This window comes from Macaca nemestrina, chromosome 7, assembly GCF_043159975.1.
Source record: "Macaca nemestrina isolate mMacNem1 chromosome 7, mMacNem.hap1, whole genome shotgun sequence".
Taxonomy (NCBI): domain Eukaryota; kingdom Metazoa; phylum Chordata; class Mammalia; order Primates; family Cercopithecidae; genus Macaca; species Macaca nemestrina.
The window spans coordinates 10,919,949-10,934,989 of NC_092131.1; the positions used below are offsets into that span (position 1 = coordinate 10,919,949).

The window sequence follows — 15,041 nt, forward strand, 5'->3', positions numbered from 1 at the left end:
TTTATATTCCCTCTTTAGGTATCTCAAGTATTCTTTGGGTTAAAGCAGATTAAACCAAAGGATGTTCTAACCATAATATGAACATAGTATTTGTTCATATTATGAACAACATAGTAATGAAGAACATAGTAATAAAATCAGGGCAAAAATGATTCTCTTTGAAAGTTGAATACTTTGCTTTCCACAAACATGCACTGATGCCACTAGCAAAAGGAAGGAAAAATAAATTGGTGGTATTACTCAATATGGCACCTATGCTTTAAAAAAAATTTTTTTAACCAAAAATAAGCCTTTTCTGTTAGAAACCAAGAAATATTTCAGGACAAACAAAATAATTTTTTTAAAAAAGGCAGACAGGAAAAATCTTTTTAAAAAAATGTATTGTGGGCCACACTGAATAGCTCTCTTTATTGAGTCAAGTACATCATCCTATCATATGAATCCTGGAACATATTGGCTGGCAGTTTATTAAACATATCAGACCAAAATCCAACCTAGTTCTGCCATTTGCAGATGCTGCCTTTGCTCATGCCATTTCTGGAACTATTAGAAGTGCCTTCAGTGCCAGTTTATAAGCCATCTCAGAAATGACTTCATATCTTGTTTTTTTTTTTTTTGGTTCAAGAACTGTGAAAAGTGATCAGCCATAAAGCTTTAATTCTTTTCCTCTTAACTTGTTCAGAAAAAAAGAAGAGGTTGACAAACTTTATAAGAAACAATTAGACAGCTTAGTTACAACAGACCCATGTCTGACCCCTGACACTCACTATCATACCCAGAGTTATGTGGGATCAGTGTGAGGAAGTGGAAAGATATTGGCCTGACAGTTAAGAGTTCTGGTCTCTATCACCCTTTCACAACAGCTCAGTCATTTATTTTATTTATTTTAGAGATGGGGTTTCTATGTTGCCCAGACTGGACTCAAACTCCTGGGCTCAAGTGATCCTCCTGCCTCAGCCTTCTGAGTAGCTGAGACTACAGGCACACGTCAGTCACCACGCCTGGCAGCTCTGCCATTTAATCATTCAGTGTCTCGGGCTCCAAATCTGCAAAATGAAGGGAGCTTCCCAGTCTCAACTTTATAATTATTGTGGAGAGTAAATAATCTAACGTATGTACAAAAGATACCACGATAAATACTATACAAAAATCTTGTGGCATTTTATTATAAAATCAAAAGGTCATGACCCAAATAGTTGACCCCTCATGTAATGGGAGGAAATGAAATTTGTGTTTACGTATGGAAGCAGCTAGGCAAACCTGTTCAACTTACGGGTCTGTATGGCCTCCTCTGTCTGTGTGTCTGACCATTCCATATCTTCAACACCAGGTTCCTTGCTTTCTTCCATTTCTTTCTTTCGCTTCTTACAGATAAAAATTAAAGAGAGAGAGAGAGAGAAAGAGAGATGTCTGACAGTCAAGTAAACTACAAACTCATCACGTATTTGTGTGTGTGTGTGTCTGTGTGTAACTGTATATAGGTGTGGGTGTGTCAAAACACACAGGAAGAATATTCTCAACTTCAGGATACTGGTTACCTAAAGGAATGGATGAGGGATGGAAGAAAGGGGGAGTACGAGAACTTTCAACTAGACAGTTAACCCAGATGGTAGGTATATTTGTTATATCCACCTCTAACTTTTCATGTTTTATATACTTCATTATTGAAAGCTATGGTTTAACCATCAGGATTGATCATACAGAAACTCTTTTAAAATAAAATGTTTTACAAACTCACGATCACCACTCAGGCCAATGATACTCTCCACATAGTACAATGCGGGTAGGATGGAGAGAGGATAATTTATTTGATAAATGGAAAAAATGTATGTCTTGTCCCATATATTACATCAGTGTTTATACCACATAACACTGGTGGTAAAATTCTATTTATGAATCAATAATGGAAAACTTGTAATAAACGTTTCTCTTTTAGCATACTTTTTATTAAAAGTTTAAGAGGGCCATAAACCCTACTGTAAATGAATAGTCTTAAAAGTACAAAGCTCTCCTAAAATCTCAAAAACCATCTGGATTTCCCACATTCTCTTGGGCCTGTCCTATTTTTCTAGTGAAGTGTTATTTAGAAGTCAGTGCTTATATTCTGTCACTATCCATTCTTCCCAAATGTTCCTTCAATTTCATTTTATTACTTTCTACCACTACAACATTTTTTAACAGGTCCAGTCCTGCGTTAAGTTTCTAAATTCTTCAACATCTCTATACATAGGTAAAATTATAGAGGGACATGAGTGATAAATATGAAACTTTGAATTTAATATATAACTTTATCTTGTGTAGTTTCAAATTTAAACTGGTTAAAATCCAAATTTTAATCCAAAGCTTCTTTTGGTTGCCTAAAATAAGTCTGTATCATTTAGAAAACCATCTGATATGCCCCAAATCTCACAGGTTCACAATGCAACAGAATGTCCTCATTTATATTTTCTAACAATTAACAATAAGTTAAACTTCATCTGAGAATGTTCCTTGCTGCAGGCCATTTTGTGTACAGCTAGAAAAGAGGATAATGCCTGCTGACAGCACATTGTTCCTTTTCCTAATGGCAACCATGGGTTCTGTTCCAAAGAGAACTACATGGGAAAGCCGAACTCTATTCAAGCCACATTATCTTAAAACCTCCAAATGGTCAGAACTGTTATTATCTATGTATTACAATTAATCCCACTGTTTCAAAACATTCTTAAGGTGGCTGTGGAAAATTAGAACTCAGAGGTACCCACCATGTTCCTAAAGAAAATGCTTCACATATACAAAAGTAACAACTTGACTGAACCTTGAGAAACTTTCAAAGGCATTCATTTAGCAGATTTGTATATGGAGGTATTGCCTCTCAAAAATAGCTGTAAGAGTGGCTATAACTTCATATAACTGATGAGAAAAGGGGAGAATGCCTTACATCTTTCTTTTCCAAAGTGTTGCTTCATGATTACCATCTAAACCCTGCTGGGCTGAACAGATTGGTTCGATAATTACATACAATAACTGCAGTGGGCAGGTAACCCTCAGCTGGCACAGGGCAGCTCCCCTGTGAGAACTTCCATATGCAAACTGCACTGATGGAGTGCATTAGGTACATCTTTCCTGCCTGTGCACAGGCCTGATTAACGCCAGCCAAGACTCCAAGGTTAGCATGTCAGCAGATTTGTGATGCATTAGGCAGGAATAAACACAGACACTTTTGTTCGTTCAGACCAAAATTAAGGAGGAATATTTCAGTACTATATTGCTTTCCATACAGCAGAGAATACATTTTCCAGTTTTTGGAGAGCAGATTTTTAAATGCTCATTATAAAGGCAGCTAGCTATCCAATACATTCTACCCAAGAACCTAAGTGCATTCATCTAGTTTTCAAGCTTATTTAATAAAAGGGGGCTTTCTTAATCTCCATGCAGGTAAATTACATAGGAAGGAAAATCAGACAGTATTCAACCAACAAAAAACAACACCTGTGCTTTAAGCAGTATGCATTAGGTAAAGCACTCTACTGCATTAATCCACACTTCAGCCAGGTAACTCCTGCCCAACTTTTCTAACAATGTACGTAGTCTGAATACAAAGGGCCAGTGGTCTACAGATGAATTAAAAAACCAAAATAAAACCCTTCAAGTTTAGTAGTATCTAAGTATGTTATTAATTTTATAAGGCAATGAGTAAAATTCTAAGCAATCTGCTGCCAGCTTCTTCCTTCTGAATATTTCCAAATGCTTCATTTTGTTATTTGTCAACATCCTTAGGCTTCAGATAGTGCATACTTTAGTTCCTTTTGAAGAGAAAAATGGCTTCACAAAGTGACTATGCTAATCCCTGATTTTTGTCACATTCTGTATGAGGTCTCACAGATGCCTTTGTGTTTAATATGAAACCAAAATATTGTATGATATACTAACTTACAAAATAAACTTGAGTATTCTTTTAATTCAGCACAGCTAAAATATCTTCAGAAATTAGATTTCAAAGGGCACTAGAATATATATTACACATTATATTTTTGAAGTGTTCAGATATGCTAAAGTTTAGTTAATTAGCAGCTTCTCACTTCCAATTTAGAAACAGGAAGACAAATAGGCTACATGCATTTGAACTGATAATTTACTAATAGTCTAGTCTAAACACCGACTGGAGACCTGCTATTGACTTAAAGTTGTTTTAATAGAAAAGAGAAAAAAAATCTTCAGAAGCAAAAACCAAAGACCAATTCTTTGCTTCCCAAGTCAAGCATCAAAAGATCACCTCTAGATGCTTTCAACAGCTTCTAAGAAAAGCCAATCAGATTCATGGCTATCTCTAAGAGATGAGTACTCAGGCAGTGTTATTTTGGTTTTGCCCATCCCTTATGACAGAAGTCTACATGTTTACTTTAGAAACTTAAATTATACAGCCTAAAAGTTTTAAAATGCTTCATACAGCACACATGTCACAGGACAAAGAACTTTAAACACTGCATGAATCAGTCCATGTGACTGCACTAATCAGTTAACCTTATTTTATTTATTTGATTAAATTATTACATTCCCTAACAGTGGTTGAAAACAGAATATTAGTAGTAACTAAAAAGATATGACATATCTTCTATGAAGGTAAAGCTAACATGTCACTATACCACAATATTTCTGAAACTAATAGAGTTAGTTAAAATCTACTATATACACAGAAAAAACTGAAGCTAGGGATGGAAAAAAGCCAGAGAATGTGCTCAGTATTTCTCAGCTGATGGTGATGAAAAGACTAGAACTCAGAGTTCTTTATCCTTATTGCAATTTCCTTTCCACAGCACTACGCTGTCTCCCTATGCGAGCTTTCAGTAGGAAGCAGTAGTTTCTAGTTGCTGTGTTCTTAATGTATTTTTTCTAGAGTTATAGTACACAAATTTGTGTATTTCATGTAAACTATTTCCATAACCTCCTCTATTTCTCTCCTACTATGTATGCCCCCTGAGGGCAAGGACTATGGTTTTCCTCATTTTTCTAACTCTTAATGAGCTTGGCACAGTGTTTTGCACATATACAGATGTGCACCTGTAGAGGAACTATTAAACTATTCTTGTAATAAAGCAATAATTTCATATCTTCCTCTAAGTCTCTCAAAAACTGTAATATTTGAATGGACATTAATTACAGATATGTTTCAAGAAAATGCAAGAAAAGGTCAAACATAATTACAGGGAGAAGAAATAAAAAGATGGAGAGTTAGGAAATGAACAAATGACTTGAAAAGAGACAGACAAATCTGAGGAATAATCTAAAAATATCCTGCTAGAGGCCTGGCGTAGTAGCTCACACCTACAATCCCAGCACTTTGGGAGGCCTAGGTGGGCAGATCACTTGAGGTCAGGAGTTTGAGACTAGGTTGGCCACATGGTGAAACCCCGTCTCTACTAAAAATACAAAAATTAGCCAGGTGTGGTGGCAGGCACCAGTCCCAGCTGAGGCAGAAGAATTGCTTGAACCCAGGAGGTCGAGGTTGCAGTGAGCCAAGATCACACCAATGCACTCCAGCCTGGGTGACACAGCGAGACTCCGTCTCAAAAAAAGAATAAAAATAAAAATAAAAATTTGCTAGAATTTATTAAAGTGATTTACTATTTTCAATGAGTTTCAGAGATGAAGACTGTAATAAAAATAATGACTATTGCAATTTCCTTCCACAACAGCATTGACCTCCATCTGAACAGAGGTGAAGATCACCACCACATACTTACTAAGCATCTACTGTGTGCCTGGCACTGTCATTTTCAAGCTGAAAAATAGACACTATAAAATAGTTAAAGCAAAAAAGAACCATCATCTTTTATAAAAACATTAAATACACACACGTTTAATTTCTGCAACTATTTGTTTTGATGTAAGCACTGTAAGAAATCCTTTTAGGGTTCCATAAATGAGTGTTCTTATATAAGTGTCCAGTGTAATCCCACTAACATGGAAATTCATTCTATGAAATATCAATCCATATGTACATGTAACACACACATTACCTCACAGTCCACCCTGGATTTTGTTGTTGTTGTCTACTTGTTTAAATTTAGATCTCTCTCCTGTCAACATTTTTAGTCATCTGTTCTGGAGACAGGAAGTACAACTCAAGCAATTTTGCTAATTATTATTAACAGGTCTGAAGGAACGAGGTTAGCAAAATAATATGATTAAATATATGGCAGACAAAGTTTGGAATATCTATGTTCTTCACTAGTTCAAGCTATCCCACCCTTACTTACAAAACCATGAAAAATTAAGAATTTACTGTAACTATCCAAAAATAGCACACCAAAAATTGCAGGTAATTTACATGAATGTGCCAGAAAATTCTGATACAATCGTAGACTTTGTCAGAATAAATGGGGGAAAAAAACTATCTGGTTGGCTATCAGGGTTGATTGCTCCATGCGCAACACATTTTTTTCAGCAAAAGCACTGCTTTCATAAAGTCAGCATAATTTGTCTATTCACTTATTTTAGAGCACATGTATGTCCCTTCAGCTTGGCTTACTACGGAACTAGGGAAAGCTGCCTTCAAGCTCTACTGTCACCCTTTCTCCTAGAAAAAACACTCAGCAGACAAGCTGTGGAACAAGCTAACCCTTGATTACATGATCTACAGGAGGACTACATGCTTCAGAACTTTCATCAAAATGTCGCACAATAACAGCAAGCACAACCTAGAAAAATCTCCCCATGACACTTTTGAAAACAGTAAATTCAACTTCCAACTTGTTGGCAGCAATGGCTTTTCATGATCCTAACATCATTCATATTACAAGGAGATCATGAAACTTTAATATGATCAAACGTATAGTCACTTAACAAGATGAAAGCTGTTTCCAGAGATTCAATGAACTACAGTCTAGAAGACTAATATGTCAGTGTATTCTATTCTGGGTTAAAGTCAACGCGACACCACTTCACTCATGCTTTCCTTTGACGGTTCCATGACATGCACCATTAAGGTCGAAAACTTTTGGCAAAGTTAAGATGTTTCAAAAGTACAATTTATGGGTAAAGGCAAATGAGTGGCCAGGTCATGCTTTGTCTTTAACATTTTATGCCTATGCCTAAAATCACTAGGATGCCTTGAACTTTCTGTATAAATACATAATAATAATGACTTCATGGCCCTGAACAAGTCACCTAGCCTCTTCTGAGTTTTAGTCCCATCATTTATGAACAAATGAATTTCACAGGCATGCTGCAAAAGTTATAAAAAATAATTTAAAAGTCCTGAAAGAATATAGAAACTACATAAATGCTGAGTGATAACCTAAAGTTTAAAGGGTCAATATCCTATTACCTGTACTGAGCACAATCAAGTCTTCTGAGGAATTCTCAATAATTAAAAATGTAAGATTTTAAAAACTACTTAATATAATACTAAAAACTAAGGAGGCTAATCTTTATAAATACATCAATGAAAACCAAAACCTATATATATATACTGGTGGGGAGTTAACTAATCTCAAGGCAACACATGAACAAGTGTATTACAGAACAAACTGGGCTACATTAGAGTTACTATTAAAAACATACTACCTGATCTTCCCTTAATAAACTTATGTCCACAAAACACCTAATTCCTAAACACACAGGCAGAAAATAGCAGACACAGAATTCTCTGGTGGTAAGGAATCCTCTGCTTTACGTCAACTACCTATTATCCTTTAGTATAAATTATTTAGCTTAAGAAAAAAAAGGTTAACTACAAACTGATTAATTTGACTTATATGTTCTTAATAAAAGTTATGGAGCTACATTTTACTTATTTTAAAAATTTGTTTATATTCTGCCTTAACAAGATGGAGTTACATTTTAGTCTTCATTTCACAGTAATTAACATCTTGTCTTTCACTGCAAAATCAACTTTTACCAATTCATACTCGTTCACTATTCCAAACAATCTATTTTAACACACATACTAAGTGAAATATAACCGAGTCTTCATTCACACGTGCCTAATAACCTGTTTAATAAACTGAACTTTTAAAGATATAAGATCTTAGTTTATTAGAAGGTTCAAATGAAAATGTTCCATGTTATTTTCTTATCATCAATAAACTAGAAAGATGGGAAAAGTTAAATAGCGGATGAAATAACAGCATTAACAATAATATTGTAGTGAACATTTACTGGTCACTTGCTATGTGCCTGCCACTGTTCTAAGCACTTTATATCTTTTAATCCTCACAACAATCTTATAAGCAAGACAGGTAACATTCTTATTTCAACAGAGAGAATTTTTTTTAAAAATTCATCCATTATTAAAAAGAAATGCACACAGGCCCGGCATGGTGGTTCATGCCTGTAATCCCAGCACTTAGGGAGGCTGAGGCGGACGATCACCTGAGGTCAGGAGTTTGAGATCAGCCTGACCAACACGGAGAAACCCTGTCTCTACTAAAAATACAAAATTAGCCAGGCGTTGTGGTGCATGCCTGTAATCCCAGCTACTTGGGAGGCTGAGGCTGGAGAATTGCTTGAACTCGGAGGTTGCAGTGAGTCAAGATGGTCCCATTGAACTTCAGCCTGGGCAACAAGAGCAAAACTCTGTCTCTCAAAAACAAACGAACAAACAAAACAAAACAAAAAACAAAACAAAACAAAAAAACATGCACAGAAATGTTTAACATTTCCAAAGAACTGGTCATTATATCAGAAAAATAAATCTAATAGTATCCTTTGAGATCTCAATTTTGGGTACTTCTTATAAGCATGTCCTTTCATTACTTCAAGAAATTCTTCTGGGCACCATTCAAGACATTTATATGATACCAAATTTCCTTCTGTATCACTTATAGTAAGGTACTTACATATACAGAGATCAAAAAATAGTAAGTGTGCATCACTGCCCACATGCAAAAGCTGGTCATGGGGTTGATAGATGCTACAATGCAAAGTCTAAAATGCCCAATATTTGCTATGCCTATTTGCAAAAGGGCTGTTTTCTGCATAGAGGCTATTCAGACACGCAAATTTTAATATGCAGTGGTTCTTAACTATGTCTGCACAATGAAATCACCTAAGAAATTTTTTAAAAATCCTGACGGTCCCACCCTTACAGCTTTTGATTTACTTGGTCTAGGGTACAGCCCAGATAGTGGGATACTTAAAAGCTCCCAGGTGAATCTATTATAATATGCAACTAAGGATGCCACCCACAGCCTCACAAGCACCTCCATTAAAATGATCTGAGGTACTTGTGTGTTAATGGACCCTCCCAGACCAGAAAAAGAAACTGGAGAAGCAGGGAGTCCTGGCACCCAAAAAACAAGCTATCTGGTCACAAATTTCACTCATTTCTGAAATCACTGGAAGTAGATGTCTGTAATGAAAATTCTATTAAACTAACAGGAAAACAGGTATTACAACTTGGACTGAGGTATACACTATTAAAATCAGTCAAACAACAACAAAAAAAATGACTAGACAATAAACATTGAAAAAAATCTAAGCAATATCACAGAACCAAAACAGAAAGACATTAAACTCAAAAAGAACAATCCCTCTGCCAAAACAGTTAATATAAAAAAGTCTCATAATTACTATTCTCAAAGGATTTAAGAGGCTATCTTACCAATAAAACAAGAATATGCTGGCATATTAAAAAAAGAACTAGTACCCCTAAAATATGACCAAAAAACAAAACAGATGTAACAAATGAGCAACAAGAAGCCCACAGATCTATACAGAACAGTGTTAAGGACAGAAAATGAACATGTGATCGAAAAGTTAGGAGACATGGAGAAAAGAAGCCAGCTTCCAGAGTTCCCAGATTCATGTGGTAGGAGTCCCAGAGGGACAGAATAGAGAAGGAAAGAAAAGGAAATCCTCACATACACAGAAAATAAATTTTCCAAGTGTTTAATACAGGCATTAAGCCTTTAGATGAAAAAGGTCCACCAAATACCAAGAAAGAAAACCAAACAGAGTGTAAGAACAAACCAGAACACACACACACTTGTGCAGATACCTGCAGAATGCCAGGACAAAGAGAAAGGCAAGAAGCTTTAAAGCAAGAGTGGAAAAAACAGAAATCTAGTAAAAAACAAACATCAGGAAAATCAGATGTTAGAAGGCAAAAAAGCAATGTCTTCTATTAAAAACTATATAGCCACATTAGTTTTCAACTAGGGAAAGACAGATATTTTTGGACTTCTCAAGGTTTACAAGTTTATCATTCAGAAGCTTTCTTTAAAAAAAAATTTAGCATATACTCTGAAACATAAAGCCAAGAGAAAGGACATGGATAACAAACAAAAAACACAAAATATGTTAGACTCATGATGAACTCTAAATAATAATACATACTATACAAATGACACAAAAAACTACAACTAAAAATTCCAGATGATTGTAGTGTGAGAGATGGTTTGTGGAGGGCTCAGAGGGTAAAAGTAAAAACAAGCTCTGTTTACTCTTGTAAGAAAAGGATATAAATTCTAATTAACTCTAAATGTTCACACACATAAACAAATTAAAATGTGTTACAAAATGAGTGGAGACATTTTGGAGGTTAAGATTTCACAACTTCCCTCCACCTAAAATCTGAAGTAATGAACCCAAAATAACAATTAAGAAGTATTTCAGCAGCAAACAGAAGCAGCATAGCTTCGCAGCATAGCCTTTGAAAAGTGACGACCGTGAAGTCTGTCAGACACTTCAAGAATGTGAGCAAACATCATTCTGAAATTCTTCACCAGTAGTCCCCAATTTAGAAGATGTAAGTCAGGCAGCTTGGGGGAGAAAAGACTTCAGCCCGTTGAAAAGAGGAAACCCTCCCTACTCCCACAGTGACTCCCCAAAAGCAGGACCTGCAATTTTGTTTCTTCCCTGGCTGGGAAGAAACCTGGAGAAAGAGGGTAGAAAAATAAAAATCACTAATTATCTTCAACTGTAAACAGGGGACTACCACAACCAGAGAGAAAAGAGAACATAAATAAGAAATATAGAGAACTAAAGCCATGGAGAAGAGATCGCCAATATAGTCTTTCTTTCACTGTGGATTCACTAAGAACATCCCAAATTAATAAACTCACATTTTTGCTTCTTCTGGGTAGGCAGAGAACAGAAGCAAATACTGGAAAATGACCGATAAATTTGGCCTATGGCTCACCAGACCCCACCCCCAAACATGTATTCATAGGCAAAGAAAATGAATTGACAATATATCAAGCCCTAAAATCCAAACTATAAAGAATAACATTCTCAAAGATGGGAAAGTCAAAGATTCACAAATACAATAATCTAGTAAATTCAAATAAAGCTATCCTTATCCAATATGAAAAAGATAGAATAAGCATGCCAACAAAGAATACCAAGAGACAAGAAAAGAAACTGAAAAAGAAGCTCATAACATGCAAAAGATAGCTGAAGACTCCACCTCTGAAAGAAAACAGTCCTCCCCCAAGGAAGAAAATTTTATAAAATGCATCAGAGGCTTAAAAAAAGGCTTAAAAAATAGATTAAAAAATACTCACTTTTTTAAAAAAATAGAGGAAATGATTTTTTAAAAGACAAAAAGATAGCAAGGAAACCGCACAGCTAAACAAAACAATCATTATAGAACGTATATATATTAGGAATAGTAAAAAACAGAGCAAACATTGCTGACAACCAGATGACATAAAGGAAGGACTTTGTATAATCACAGATAATCCAATAAAAAAATAGAATAAGAATTAAGCAGTTAGAAGAAAATAGACATGGACGTTGTGTATTATCTCTACAGACACAGAAAACTACAAACACGACTGAGATAAATGGAAGAACATGTGAGTAACTATAGGTGCCTACTATGTCTATGGAAGAGAAGATGTCAGTTCCTTCCAAATTGCTCTATAGAGTAAACGCAATTTTAGTCAAAATCCCGGAAGTATTTTTAAGGAAACTAATAAGCCAATTCTAAAATTTATATGTAAATTCAAAGAGCCAAGAAGAGCAAAGACAATGCTAAAGAAATAGAAGTTGGAGAATATATGCTATCAGATAGCATTATGAAGCCAATAGTTCAAACAATGTGGCACTGGCACAAAGATGGACAAGCAGGCCAATGGTACAGAATAGGGTATCTAGAAAAAGACTCAAATACCTATGGTTACCACTGCAATGCTGTAAGGACAGGATCGTCTTTTTTTTTTTTTTTTTTTTTTTTTTTTGAGACAGAGTCTCGCTCTGTCACCCAGGCCAGAGTGCTGTGGCCGGATCTCAGCTCACTGCAAGCTCCGCCTCCCGGGTTCACGCCATTCTCCTGCCTCAGCCTCCCGAGTAGCTGGGACTATAGGGGCCCGCCACCTCGCCTGGCTAGTTTTTTTGTATTTTTTAGTAGAGATGGGGTTTCACCATGTTAGCCAGGATGGTCTCGATCTCCTGACCTCGTGATCCACCCGTCTCGGCCTCCCAAAGTGCTGGGATTACAGGCTTGAGCCACCGCGCCCAGCAGGATCGTCTTTTCAACAAATGGTTTACATCAACTAGATATCAAAAGAAGAAAAACAAATACTGACTCACACCATGCACAAGATCAATTTCTGTTAAACTGCAGACTTAAATGTGATGGATAAGATAAAATTTCTTGAAAATAACGTATCTTCATGATCCTAAGTAGACAAAATATTCCTTAATAGAATATAAAAAGCACTAACCATAAACAAAAAGACTGATAAACTGAGTTTCATTAAAATGAAGAGATTCCATTCATCAAAAGATACCATATTAAGAGTAAAAAGATTAAACACCAACTGGAAGATAATATGTGTAACACATACATTGCATACATACAAAGTATTCAACTCTGGCAAATCAAAAGAAAGCTGACAACTCCAACCTTTTTTTTTTTTTTTTTTTTTAATAGGCAAAAGATTTGAAATGTACTTCACCAAAAACAGGATTATCAAGGCTGGCAGGCATACAAAAATGTTTCAAATCAGTATTTTTCAAGGAGATTAAGTTAAAACCATAAACAAATCAGTGCAGATCCACCAAATTAGGTGAAATTAAATATAATGCAATAGCTAGTGTCAGTGAGCTACTGGAACTCCCCTATGCTACTGATAAGAATTAAACTGAGAGAGCAGCTTTGGAAAATTGACTGGCCATATCTACAAACCCTCAACATAAGTAAGCCTTATGCTGCAGCAACCCCAGTATGTACAGACCCAATCTGAAATAAATGTATATGCTTCCCCCCAAAAATTAAAATAACGTTCTTAACAGCATTATCACAACTGCCAAAAACTGGAACAATCTGAAAGTCCGTCAATAAATTATGGTATAGTCATATGGCATACTACATAGCAATGAAAAACAAATTTTTGTTACATGCAACAGCATGGAAATTCAGAGATACAATTAAATGAAAGAAACAAAAGAGTATGTAATATATGATACCATTACTATAATTTCCCCAAATATGGCAAAACTAATTCTGGCAATGATTCATATCTTGATCTGGGTGACATTTAAGTGAATATTGTGTAAAAGTGTACTTATTCATGCACTTTTCTATACATATGTAACAACTTCACTTAACAATTTAGGGCGAAAAAGTCCACTTGACAAAATTCAGCTAAATGAGAAGTTGAAAATGACCTAAAGAAAAAAATTGTTAGCAAATGCTGACTCTACTTAACTAGAGTACTATGATCAAACCATTAGAAAACAGGAATGTACCAACTTCAACAATCTAAATTTATATAATTACAATACACTTTATCTTTATTACTGTATCAGGCTAAAACAGCTAGATAGATTTTCACCAAATTTAGAGAGTACGTTCAGGGCAACCTGACTGAAACTACAGACTACATGGTGTAAAGGCTGTATGAGGTCAATCCCCTCGGAAAGAAAGGAAGAAAGCTGTCCACCAGAGCAGCTGCAGGCTACTGATTTGCAATGGAAGGGCTTTGCTCTTATTCAACTCTTTGTACCCTGCTCCAGGCTAAGTGCCAGCAAGGGTTTATTTAACAATGGTTAAATAAGAGAAACTCTAGAAAGACCAATTAGCATAATGCAGCCAGAAAAATAAAATTAAAAAATTAAAAAATTAGGAGGTAAAATAGAGAAGGAAAGAAAGGTATGTGAATATCATTCATAGGCAGCAACAATATAGGCTGTCTGAAAATGAAAAAATAAAATACCAATTGCAAGGCCATGATCTAGACCTTACTCAACGACTTTCCAGGGATGAGATTCCAGTCAACAACCCTTTTTGTTGACTTAGGCAGGCAACTTAAAACTCTAAAATAGTTCATGGAGGTGTTAATGTCCTTTTAACTTGCTGAGCTCTTTCCAGTAAATTAAGCTGTTCTTAACCCAGATGGAACAAGAAGAATTCTTTAAGGATGGGATCACATGTCATTGATCTTCATAGCCCTAGAGACCTAGCCTAGATCAGGTACATAAATTAGACCTTTTACATAATTGTTGAATGTTAATTTATGAGTATACACTGAATCCAGTAACAGTTGCACTGTACTGCCAGATTCTAAAAACTGAAAATGTTTAGTTCTAATCAACAATAAAAATATTTGACTTTGTACTTTTTAAGGGCAGATATATACTTGATCTCTCTGTTCTCCTTCAGGATTATGTCATCCCAAAATTCTACGCTTTAAATAAAGTTCCTTGATTATTAAGCAGAAAACATTTCCAAGTGGGTAAATTCGTGTTTCACTCTAGTTTCCAAATATACTGCACCATAATCAAGCATGGCTGCAAGAAAAATAGACAAGAAACCTTGCTTCATTCCACTGTTCATCAATTCCTGTAGGTTTTTACCGAAAAGAGTATCTCTTAGGAACCTAAAGACAAACATATATTAAACTGATTAAACCTACCCCTTTCCAAAACAGATCTGAGTCTGATACTTACACAGAAAATACACTTTACACTTTTAAAAATTATGACAAAGGAAAAGAGAGGAAACAAATGTACTAATTATAAAAATCAACAAAGTAGTAGAATTAGGCATTATATTTAGTTTTGAGCCTCCTGACATCCAGAGCAAAAAAAGACATCTGGGTTATAGATCT

At 35.4% G+C, this 15,041-nt stretch overlaps 1 protein-coding gene across 8 annotated transcripts in view; it reads right to left on the minus strand.

Moving 5' to 3' along the window:
- Nucleotides 1–15,041, minus strand: part of LOC105467446 (VRK serine/threonine kinase 1) — an 85,265-nt gene that overhangs the window by 4,008 nt on the left and 66,216 nt on the right. For 5 of the 8 annotated variants that reach the window (XM_011717052.2, XM_011717050.3, XM_011717047.2 and 2 more), the window contains exon 12: nt 1,274–1,364. In XM_011717052.2, the coding sequence (XP_011715354.2) occupies nt 1,274–1,364 (91 nt within the window). The remainder of the gene's footprint in view (nt 1–1,273; nt 1,365–15,041) is intronic. The other 3 variants (XM_071099633.1, XM_011717049.2, XM_011717051.2) reach the window with 1 other exon arrangement.